Consider the following 12,967-nt stretch of genomic DNA (forward strand, 5'->3'; position numbering starts at 1 on the left):
GTTGCAGTCATACAGTTCCTAAATTTGTCAAAATTTATTCTCACATCTGATGCAAATATTACTGTGCACAAAAAAAAACACCTCTTACTGTAGAATAAGTATCATGTTAAGAACTACAATAAAAACATAAAACACAGATTGTTATACCTGTTTCTCGTGGGATCCAACTCTGTGCAAGCTGGATAGATTCATTATCCCAACTAAATTAAAAAAAAAAAGTTAATGTATCAAAACATTTTTGAGACAGCAGTCAAACTGTTCAGTACTAAACTACTAAATAATATAGTAATAATTAAATCGGTCAAAGGGGACACAACTCCTTTATTACATACACATGTAAATGAAATGCCACGTATATCCACAGGCATCTAGTTTGCAGCCAGCCAGGATGCTTTATGTACAGTCTAACACAGCCCCTATTTTATCCCATGCCAAACAGGATAAAATAAAGGGCTATTAGATTGTTCAAAATGATTAAATGAAGAATATACCTGGAAAAATACTGTGTGTATTTCAGAGCTTTGACAAAGTAATTTCTAACTAAAGCAAATCACAGTTAAAATAACTGCTTATCAGCTGAAGCTTTGCTGTGGGAACAACTTAATTGCTCACATCACTATGCCAGATGTTCAGCCTGCTTTCCAACACTGCAATCCTTGTAACTGTGGATGATGAGACTAGAGTGAGGTCAGCGGTATCCCTCAAAAATGATAATGTGATGGTTAGGCCTTTTGATAAAATCTCATTCAGTTCCTCGTAAGTTTGGACGGCAAGAATACTGCCAAAGTGCAGTTTCGTTCTGGTGGGGTTTTTCTCTTAATCCTCGGAAAAAGATCTAAGATATACGCCTCTGAAATACCTTCACTACAATGCCGTTGCTCAAGGATTTCCTGAATCTTTGCCTCTACCTATGACTCCATGAAGGCACAAAAGGCAGTGTTTAGGGTAACCACAGTGACACCACCTCGTCTCTGCTTCTGAGGACTCCTGAAGTATACAGCTCTGTATCACTACATATCAGCACTGAAACAAGAGTGCCAGAGCTGCTGCTGCAAATTAACATTGTTGGCAGCTCAAGGGCTAGAAATCTTCACACTATAGATGCTTATTAGTGTTCACGTGTATACATTAACTGTGTTAAACATTACACTGAAGGGTAACACAGTTTCTAACTCGGACACGGAGTGCAATGCTATCTTGCTATTCCTATCTAAGGAACAAAGGTCATTTCAACCAACAGTCAGCAAACCCAGCGCAAATGAATACACACATACCCATGCACGTAGATAAGCCATGAGTTTATTGAACAAGCCATGGGCAAAATGCAAATGTTCCTGTGTAAATAAATCACTGTTTACATGAATAAATGGCATGAACACAGTCATGTTTGTAAATAGGATACTGTTTGAAAATATGGCCAAAATAGTATCAGAATGTTTCTGTGCTATTTTAAACATTTAAAAACTATTTCAACCTATTTCTACTCTACTTATTAATTCTGCTTGGTTTTAAAAATGAAGCATGCTCCTCTCCTTTCCCCCATAGTTTGTGGAAGAAATGTACTGCCTTTGCAGCTGTTCTTAAGTGCCATTTCCTGAATTAGTTCAAATTTCCACATTAAAAAATGTGACTATTTGGAACTAAGCTGCATTTTGCCATTCATGAGCTAGAAGTCTGTCAGTAAGTCATAAAACTAGACAATGTATATAAGGTTACTCTAATGATTCTCTTTTTTTAAGCCTTTGTTTGGTGTACATTGCTGCCTCATCACAGTTGCCACCCAAATAACAATATGTTTAAATTAAAAGATAGTGTTATAACAATATGTATTATAGATAATTACTTTACCTACTCTTGCATTAATTTGTATATTTTAGTGAATTAAAAAACATTTTACCATACTATTGGGAAAGATATCTCCGTTTCATCATACAGCTTTACTTCACACCTCTGACCTTTTCTTTTGTCTGAAGTCATAAAATACTTTGGTTCCCCAACCTTTAAGAAGAAAGAGAAGCAGTCACTTTTCCTCAATCAGGAGAAAAAAAGTGATATCCTAGAAAATAGAAGAGTTAAAAAAAGGGGGGAAAACACCCCGTAGATCACTAAAAAATACCCCCAAACCCACGTACACCACTAAAAGTTTAACAACAGTAATTTTACTTCAAGACAAAGGGACACATTTTGTTTTATAAAAATCTGCAGTTTGCATATTTTCAGGTTATCTACTGTTTGCACATGCATGATTTCAAAAAGACAACTGATGTAGGACATTTCCGTTCCCTTAATTTCCACCCTCATGTTAATGAAAATCTTAAGTAGCTCATATGGTTATGATAACTCAGCTGAAGTGACTGCCAACCTAAGCAAACACACAAAACCAGCGATTCCCGTCCACTATGAGTCCCAAAAATCCATATTCACACTTAAGCCAATTAACTTACCCATGGTAAAGTAGAAAAACACTACTCTGTTGTGGCTTTTTAACTTACTGACATTACAGCTGCAAGCACATTAAGGATTCTTCCATCCAGGCTTTGTCCATTTGCAATGATATCACCCAGTGAATAATAATCCTGAGGATCCTTGACAGGCAGATGCAACAGAGAAAGTAGTTTGGTGTCCATTTCATAACATGAAGAAGTTTTGACCACGGAATGATTTTCACTGAGCAATAATTTGTAGCAACTAGATAATATACACAAAACAAATCACATCATTGATCAACATTTTGCTCACCAATGTATTAACAGTGTAAAATGTTGATTCAATTCACATGAGAAAAAATACTGCTGATTTATTCCTCTATTGTTTTCTCTAAAGATACGGAAAAGTTTGAATTAATTTGTTCTAAAAATATTTTTTAAAAATTATATACTTTACTCTTACGGAAGACTTATTATTGTGTACTTTATACTTATTTAGAATTGAAATGCTAGCAATGTACAATACATATTTGTAAGTCTTTCAGCCCTTATCAATCACTAAAAATAAGTTCTGAAATGCCTGTAATCCAGGTAACTAAAATTTGGCATCATGACATAAGAAGACACTACTACAGTCAGACTGGATTTCCTAAGGTACTTTCTAAAGTAATAGTCCGATGACCTAAGAAATATTTATAATGCACTATTAGCCAGTGGAAATAAGATATATTCAATATATTCTGGATAAATATATTTTACAAATGTTTATGAAACCTATAGCTTTAGAGAGGAGCTCTTTTCCTCTGTGAAGTTTCTACCTGACTTTTACTTCTTTCCGTTTAGCCAGGAAGTAAAAACTACTACTACACTACTAACTACTACAGCTATATATTTGCTACAAAGCTTAGAGATGATCAGTAAGCAAGAACATAAAACTTCTAACTTGCCAATTTAATGTGCATAAATGCAATGTTCTTATGACTGCCATTGTTGAGCGATAGTTTTTTAGCTTAAATAAGTAGATTTTAATTACAATAAATTACTTAGGTTTATAATATGGTGTGACTTATGCTGTTTGCTTAGCTTTTCTTGGCATGAGTAACTAGATTTGCTGAAGCCTTTAGGCTGCAATAGAGTTAATTTTCTTAGTAATTTTCCTAGCAGCTGGTACAGTGCTGTGTTTGGGCTTTTAGTATGAGGAAAATGTCCATAACACACTGATGTTTTGGTAGTGATTTCCTTAAGTCCAGGACTTTTCAGTTCCCCATGTTCTGCCAGTGAGCGCAGGTGCACAAGAAGCATAAACCAGCAGAGACTGCAGCTCAGCAAGAGCAGAGCAGTCAAGGGCCGGTCTGGCTGGACACAGAGAAGGAATCCAAGAAGGTCCTAGAAGACCCCAGACCAAAAATCACCATTGGACTAAATGGTGTGAAGAGCGCGTGAGGGGCGGGTGTGTAGATCGCAAGGGTATAATTGCCTGGGGATTTCCTTGTTCAACATCCCTCTCTGGAGGCACCCAGCCCGCGCTGACCCTGCTGCGGAACCTTTCAATTAAATTATTTATGTTTATAAAACCCGACGCCTGAGACTCTGCTGTGGGAAACCTAGGGTCAAGCCTGAAGAAGAAGGGGGCGCACCCGAGAGAGAGACAGAGAGAGTGTGTGTGCACGCACGTGTGTGTAATCAAAAGGGGTACCCGTGGGCTCACTGGGGTCACCCGCTGCAAAGGAACCCTGGTCCGAGCAGTGAACACATCTCCTTGGATGCGGTGTGAATGCTCAGGCAGCAGCTTCTCCTTTAACAGCCATATGATTGAAAATATTAGAATAGGATCAATTAGGAAAGAAACCCTAATTAAAGAACAGGTGTATTAGTATATCTCTACCTAACATCTACATCTTAGATAATTAACATGTTAGTTTCATACACCTGTTGAAATTGTTGATTTTAGATAATACACTGAAAGACAACATATATACATTGCATGATACAGAAAAGAAATGACAATGCTTTACCAAATGAGTAACGAATAGCATTGCAGCATATTAAAATACCTTCTAGATAAACATGTCACGTGAATGGATTTTGATAAGAACATAACTTCCATAAAACACTTCAGCAAAATCAAATCAATTTCAAATAATTTTTGTGGACTTTACTCAAAGAATGAGATTTACTCTGTTTAGATACGAAGAGCATAATTACTTTAGGACAAAATTCCAAAGACCCTATTCTGAGAAACAGATTCTCTTTTGAGATTACTTTACCATACATGGTTGAACACAGGGAGGAAGGTATGCCACATAAGACGACTAACCCCAAATACTTCTACCAATTGCACGCTGGTGCAATCCACTGGCAACTAAAGCAAGTATTGACTTTGATCTTCCTGGAAAGAACTACCAGTCTAGGCTTTAAATTTACCTAGGAGTTATGGGGTTGAATTTTTCTTCCCTTTCCGCTTCCTTTGACTGAACTAAAGGATTTTCAATTGTAACTAAAATAAAACATTGATAAATAATGTTAGAAAACTGAATGTAGATATATATAAAGAGAAGTGGCTTTTTAAAATGGTTGCTTTCGAGGTTGGTATGGAAAGGAAATGATACGTGCAGTAACTACCGGTAAATGTTTTCATACTGAAAACCATATCTGTCCAGACAGCTCATATTATAGCCAAAGACCCACAGGAGTCCTCAAGACATTGAATGGAAACAAAATGACACTGAGTTCTTGTGTGTATACTCTTCATAGTCACAAGTTTTATCCAAACACTGATCTAACAACCATGGGCAGCAATGTCTATTAACTTAACAAGATAAAAGCACACACCATAAATAAATACAAGATTTTTGTTGTGTTTTGATGAACAACCATAGTCATATCTATAACTAAATGAAAACAAAGAAAAACACCAAACTACTTTACAGACTTTATTTTTCGTAATTTATAAGAACTTCATCTAATGTAAGAATTTAGATTGATTAGCTCTAGGTAAGTTCTGGGTGGCTGCATTCAGTGGGTTTGTATCTGGCCTTTTTGTTGACATATTTACTGGTTTTGAATTTAAATCATTGAAATCTTATTCCTTTCCTCTTTATACTTAACATAACTGAATGATGTTTCCAATTAGACTGTTTTCTGAGTCCTCAGAGAAAAATATAGCAAAACCACAAACACATAACACTGATTTACTGGAAAAAAAAAACACATTCAAACAGAAACATGTTAAGAATAAACTCTGGCTTACCACAATCACCAACTCTAAAGCTTTCTGAAAGTGATCTAATATATTCTTCTCTGCCCCAAGAATTTACATTTATAAAATAAGTCGGTGAATCACGAATAGTAAAACTGAAGGTGTATCTTTCAGACCCAATGTCTGCAAAAATAAACAGCACTGTTACAATTCATTAGCACAGCTTGATTTCAATCTAGAATATGTATACAAAAACTATTATTTCGAGGTTTTCCTACATTTATTACCCGCAGTCTGGTGAGTACCACTAGAGGTCAGCAGACTGTTCAGTAAGCACACCGGTGTTCATGAATGGGGACGGCTACAACTCTTGCGGTGATTGTACCTGTGCCATCCTATCTATACACCACTTAAATTTACACAGCACCATATAAACTTACAGCTCTAATGCAAGAGAAATAAAAGAACTGTACGATGCTACATCGAAGGCATGGACAAACACATAAACAGGGTTAACGCATGATGCAACACTATGTACATACTAGCCCAAACTTTGTAGCAGGTAGCCTGCCTTTAGATGGCTGCGCCCATGTAGGAGACCACTGCAATGACATACAAGGCTGCAGACCACAAACAGTATCCCTGTCCAGATAGTACCAAGAGGTTTAACTGAATAAAACAAAGTGTTTCCAGCTCTATGGGAAGTTCATGGTCAAGAGGGTATCAGTCTCGAAAATGCTGCACTCTCTTTTCTCTTACAGCTAATTAACAAAGTTTTCCATGGATCATACAGCATTAGGCAATATGTTATTTTCAAATTATCAATGAAAACTGTATAGTGATCTGCATACAGTAAGCATAATCTGACTGTAGTTCCATGGACGCATAAATATGAACACCACATTTTCAGACTATGTTGAAATGTTTCCAGTGACAATGATGACTTCCTTCTAAAAATTCACCATTAGAGCAGCTCAGCATGATGACAATGCCAACAGAAGAACTGAGCACTGCACACAGAGCTGGAATGGCTCTCTAGGGCTGGAGACACTTCCTTACAGTGTCTGTATCAGCCCTACGCTGTAGATACGTTATTTCAATTTCCAACTAATGCTGTATTAACAATGTATTATTCCAATTTTTTCTTTAGGAGTGTACCTTAAGATGAAGCTGGTGCTACTCAGACCAGAAATTACTTGTTTCAGTCCTCAAGACATCTCCCTAACATTTCTGTTTTAAGAGAGAATGAATATGAAGGGACCAGAATCAATTCCAGCGGTATTTATATAATAGTGGGTTGATACTGGTACCATCTTCTTCAGACCCTAAAACACTTCCATGACCGAGTTTTTCCAAACGAATTCTAATTGATAAGGTTCAGCCAAACTAATGCTGCTCTTTTATCTTGGTTCTCACACACACACTGTTTTGGGGGTTTTTTGGCACATTTTTATTCTATACATTTTACACTAAGAAGTTTGTTTATCATTTAAATATTGATTTCAGTCATATATGCCAAATTATACTGTATAAGAAAATGAAGTAAAAATAGTTTAAAGGGACTGTACTTTTTCTGTCTGGAAAGCTTCTGACATCTGTTTTCCCAATAACCACACCGATTACATTCTAAAAAATAAAGAGATTATAGAATACAAGTATTAAACACAGATGTACATGATGAATTAGATTTCATGGACTTGTACTCTACTGATGATAATAAACATATTTCTGACTGGTAATCATTTTAATCTATTTATTCCATAGTACCATATGAACTAAGGACTAAAACATAAACATACAATTTTACTTTAAGAGTGACTAATAAAAATATTAGAATACATACATCTGTTTCTGTTTGTAAAGACAATGGGAGGACAAAAGTTCACCCAAAACATTCACAATTTTGGCTGTTATACAGCAATCTCTCCTCAGGTAGGCAGCAATATTGTTGTTTCACGCTCTCTACACGGGTCTCAGATCTCCTTAAATGCACCATGAAAAGTCTGGACAGGATTTATTTTACAGTTAAGTGTCCAAGGTTTCCCCTGCTGTCAGCACCGAGATACACACGTGCACATCCACAGGAAGGGCCATTTATCTTTTCCTCATCTAAGCAACATAAATTTCTATAGGAGCCTCTTTCTTGCTGTCTGTCTCTCAACAGACTACAAAGGGAGCTTAGGCCATCACCTTTTTTGATGATTCAAACCAAAATTCTTATTCTGCTTCACTAAGCCTTTATTTATTACGCAAAAGCACCCCAGTCTCAATTGTCAAACAAAACTACTCAGAGCAAACACGCGCAGGGAGAGAGAGAGAGAGAGAGATAAAAAAAAAATATAGATACATAGATAATATATAGCTGTGTAGTGGTATTGCAGTGCTAGTTTGGGAATTTAAGAGGTAATCAATGAAAATTGTATGGTAACAAGGACTGGAAGGAGAGACTGACATTACAATACCGCAAGGATCCTTCAAAACGTGAGGTGCCCCACATCTCTTCCACTTCACATGTGCACTTACTTGCAGTACTGCCTGACTTTCTGATTCAAGCAGGGGAACCACAGCAGGCAGCTAGTAAAGGGCAGTGTAACAATTTAAGGATCAACACAGGCTGAGTTTTGCCCCCACTCACAAAGCAATGCAGCCTGAGTGACTTCACTGTAACAATTTGCCGTGCTCAAAAATTAGATCTCGTGTTCCCAGTTTACTTTGAATCACTAGATGGAGCAAGGTAACTGTCTTATCCTAGGGTGATGGAAATGAACCCATTGAGAGGACATATGTGTACAACAGTGTAATATCCTAGTTCTTCCAGTCTTTCTAACAGAGTATTTTCTATCTGCCAACAACATGTAGTAATTTAGATTAGGATTTTATTTTTCTATTTATGGCTTTGTTTCCTAAGAAACAAACATTTTGATTAAATCAGAGTGCAACATACCCTGCATCTCACCACCAGTCAGAGGAACTGACAATTAAGGATGACTCTTCACATGAATTAAGCTGATGTAAATCTGCAATCTCCAAAAGAGCCCTCCCCTGTCCCTGCTGCGAATGTATTAATCTCTCTCGTATTAGCACTAAGCCTGCACAGCAAGCTGGCAGAAGGAAGTGATCTGGCTGCAAACTATCTTTTTTTTTGGGGGGTGGGGGTGTGTGTGAAGCGGGTAGAAAAACTTCCATTTCCTTGATCAGCTTATTGTGCAACTACACAAGCACTAGTTTCACCAAGAGGAGGAGCAGAACACGCCTGCAATGAGGAAGCGGACCATACTGCCTTTTTTGGCAAAGCATTGCTTAAGACCGCTCAACCGAATCATGAGACTACAGCATTAACACACTGCAAGTTTCTTGGACTTTGATCTATTTCACTTTAAAACAATAAACTGCCAAGTAAAAAAATATGACATTTTGATACTTTGAATGATGTGTGCTCAGCTGTTTTAGTGTCCTAAACACATACTGATCTATTTATCATGAGTTACTAGTGGATAAGTTTTTTATAAAAAATACTTTCTTTACTATATGTTGCTAATTGCAATACTCAAGATTAGTTTTATTTGTAAAATAAAAGCTTTCAACTGAATTAGTGGATCACTCTGAGAGTAACGGTGAATGCCAGATTAAATTAGCTTTGCTGGAGACCAGGAGTTTATAAAAAGTTGGAAAGAATATACAATACTGCGTTGAGGGCATATAAAGCTCCTCCTAGTTCATCCCTTTTCTGAGATTTCTCTTTCACTTGTTTAAAATAAACATGAAAATAAGGGCTAAATTGTGCCCCTCCCAAATAAAAAGCTGTGGAAACAGGGAAACTCCTTGTTTTCACTCTCTACACAAGCATCAGGACTTCCATGGGGCATACAGCTCTAGACGTGCATCTACTTTAAGCTGCACGGGGGGACAGGGCTGTAACACCGCACCGCAGCTCACAGTGCATCCATGTGGAAATGCCGCCTCTCTGTTTTGTTCTCCAGGCTCCAAATCCCAGCAGCACTGAACACTCAGAAGACACGTTATCACTGGTAGGCTACAACAGTGAAGAGTGGGAAATACTGCAACAGAGAATAATGTAGTCTTCTCTATCCCATATTAAAACATCATCTTGGAGAACAAAGAATGAAAAATTCCACTCCCCAGACTTCCTATTTTTTATTCAACCATGTAAAACCCAAAAGCGAAAAATACTGAGTTTTACAGCACACTCCCCTGTTCAGCTCGTCCTCCAGTGATGATGGTCCTCAATCATATCAGGACAACAACAACAACAAAAAAAATCACACTCAAACATCTGTACGAATCTACCAACTAGAAAGCTTTGCTGTTTAAGTTTACTTTTTGGTTGATCCTACTCTCCTGTACTCCCACGAGCAAAATTCTTAGCTCCTTATAAACTGACAACCGCAAAACCTGCTTTTTGTTCTAAAGAAATGGAAAAGATCCTATCTGACATATAATTGTGATATTTTTATCCAGTTAAAACACTATACCATTCAACAAGAGTTTTGTTTGAATAATTCAGGACTGTGTTATTTAGCTCAGAGGGATTGAGCACACGTGAAGACTGCAGGATTGGGCCCTACGTCCGTAACTTGCAGTGAAAGACTATTGTAGGTTACAGATGTATTGTGACTACATAATGCTGACTCTGTACATGTCTTTAGTAATTCAGCATCCATTTAAAACATTACAAAGAAGCCTCTGATACTTTCAGACATTGAATTGTCCAGTCAATATCTATAGTTGTGGTATCCACATACTATGGACAACAACAGCATCAACTTTCATTTTGCTGGTTTATACACAAAGAAGGTAAGGTACTTTATATCTAACAATTATACTAATGCTATTAGTATCTAAATACACATCAATTACATAATTTTGCAGTAATATAATACAGTCATATACAATTTCATTTGAGAACAAAAGTACTATGTCTATGAGACTTACAGGACGAGCAAGATTTGGATGCAGATCTGAAAGTGCAACAAAGTCCCGTGCTGAACTAGAATAAGCCATTCTTTATCTGTAACTTGAGAAAAATAATTTAGATTTTTTTTTTAGATCTTAACAAATCACTTCAAAATATTCATAGTGAGAATAACAAGTTATTTTTTAACGCAAATGTTTTGACCTAAATAGCATCTGTTTTCAATAAAAAGCATTTCAAGCCATCTGAAGTAGACAATTCTTTATTGTTTGTATTTGGCTAAGTTATGAATTTTACTAGAACTACTCTACCTATGCTTCTCAAATAAAGATCTGTAAATCTTATTTATTTATTCAGCTCAAATGACTCCATTAGCACCAGCCTCTGAAAAATATTTACCCTCCTTCTCCTGTCTGGGAAGTCCAACTGAATTTAATGAGGCAGTTTGTATATAAAAGGCCATTTACATGGGAGGAAAGAAAAGCGATGGGTTGCAAACCACTTTAATTGAGGTTTTGGGCTTAATATTAAACTGCTTTAAAATGTGAGTTCATTCCTTCCTCAAAGTAAAAAAGCTTTGACTTTATTAAAATAAATTAAAAAAAAATCAGTTATTTTCAAGCTGCCAACACAGCATTATTGCCCATTCCTGTGAGTTACTGCACACTCAAGTCCTCTCTATTAACACCAAAGTCGGGCTATGGACGCTTTGTTAGCCCGTCTCAATGCCTCTTATTATTTCATGGGTACCCTCAGAGACATTACTGATATTCAGCAAATAGTTGTCAGATTCTATTTTTTTGTAAAAGGAACCATCAAGTTGTCCAAATCTTAATAACCTTTAATACGAGAGAACTGCTGACATTTTTCAGAGAACGCCTGTTCAAACTTTTATAATAAAGTCCTAAATGGCTTTCGAAGTCTTTATACCTGGCACCTTGTGTAAGGATTGTTAACTGTTTCATTGGGCATTAGTATAATGATCTGTTGAAGACACTAGAAAAGGAATAGACAGTCTACACTTTAAAAATGTAAGCAGTTACCTGAGAACAAAGTGGTTTCTCTAAAAGAGCATTTCAAACTAAACTCTCACAGAAAGATATCCCAAATTTTGCCTTACAAAAACTGCTGAACAATGAGGCCCTCAAACCTATTCCCATCCCATTATATGGAAGAATTCACATCCACTTATGCAGGAAAGTCACCTCGGCTACCCCTCCAAGGCATATTAATATTCTTGCCTCAAAAGAAGTTAAATATTGTTAAATGACGTACCTCACACTGCAGCTGAATCGGGGAAAGGATACAGCACTGGGAACACAGGTATCAATGGAAGATTATTAGACAGGCGATTTAGGATTAAAAACGCCACAGGCCCAGGCAGGGGAAGCTGCAGCATGCACTTGGGCCCCTCATGTACCCGTTCAGAGGCCGGGGCCGAGCTCCCGAGGAGAGCTGAGGGAACTTTCTCTCACCAACGCCCAGGACCAGACCTTCTTCTGAGAGAAAGGACAAGATGGAAATCACAATAAAAAAAACTATGAATCCTTTGGCACCACCACCCCACCCCAAACTGGTGTCTGGCACCAAACGAGCTTGCGCCCCCAAACCCAGGCTGGGCTCTACACTGTAAAAAGATTTTTTTCTTGCGTGGGCCCATCATTGTCCTCATTTCTCTCCCTGCCCGAGCAACACATGGCGGCCATCCCACATAGGCAGGGACGGCTTCAGCTTGGAGGCAGGAGCCCTTACCACAGCCCCACCTACTGCCCAGGGCACCAGGGGAGACACAGACCAGCCGGGACAGGACGGGAGCGCCCTGGAAGGAAGGAGTGAAGTGCTCAGGACAGGGAGACAAAATGGCAGCGAGCGCCGTGGGCGGGAAAATGGCTTCTCCGCATGCAACCTTCCTTCAAGGGCCAGTGCAGGCCTGAGGGGGAGCTGCATGAGATCGGCCAGGGCTCCATGCAGCAGGCCCCAGCCACAGCCCTGGGGCTCGGAGGATGGCTGCCAAAAAAAAAAAAAAAAAACACCCACCCACACAAAAAATTGAGAGTCCTGGAGCTTTCACGTACCTGAGGAGCTTTTATGCACCTAAGGACAGGCGCTCAGTCCAGAGGGATCAGCTCAGAGCATGGCACCCTCAACGAGCTCTGCATCAGGTCCAGAGCTGTGGGTTCAGAGCTTGGGTTTCATTTTTTGAGAGTCCTCTGATCTGTAGGGCTCTACTCGAGTCCCCCACCATCACTGCCCTGTCACTGCCTCTGGGGCAGCAGCTTCATCCTGACATACACTGGTAGGATGTTATTTGAACCACCTGATTGCATCTTTTGCCTGCTGTCCTAACAAAATTCCCCTATTTTCTTTCAGTGCTGCTCCACAGCAAGCCCTGGAAGATTTTTTCCTAAC

At 38.3% G+C, this 12,967-nt stretch overlaps 1 protein-coding gene across 1 annotated transcript in view; it reads right to left on the bottom strand.

Annotated features, from left to right (window-relative positions):
* MEIOB (meiosis specific with OB domains) overlaps positions 1-10,647 on the bottom strand; it is a 14,003-nt gene extending 3,356 nt beyond the window's left edge. Inside the window, exons 1-8 of the mRNA XM_009894878.1 lie at positions 10,579-10,647; positions 7,194-7,251; positions 5,677-5,808; positions 4,851-4,923; positions 2,493-2,688; positions 1,898-1,998; positions 148-200; positions 6-61 (exon numbers count right to left, since the gene is read on the bottom strand). Of these exons, the coding sequence (XP_009893180.1) occupies positions 6-61; positions 148-200; positions 1,898-1,998; positions 2,493-2,688; positions 4,851-4,923; positions 5,677-5,808; positions 7,194-7,251; positions 10,579-10,647 (738 nt within the window). The remainder of the gene's footprint in view (positions 1-5; positions 62-147; positions 201-1,897; positions 1,999-2,492; positions 2,689-4,850; positions 4,924-5,676; positions 5,809-7,193; positions 7,252-10,578) is intronic.
* Between the last annotated feature and the right edge of the window lie 2,320 nt (positions 10,648-12,967).

This window comes from Charadrius vociferus, unplaced genomic scaffold, assembly GCF_000708025.1.
Source record: "Charadrius vociferus isolate BGI_N301 unplaced genomic scaffold, ASM70802v2 scaffold600, whole genome shotgun sequence".
In the NCBI taxonomy this organism is placed as follows: Eukaryota; Metazoa; Chordata; class Aves; order Charadriiformes; family Charadriidae; genus Charadrius; species Charadrius vociferus.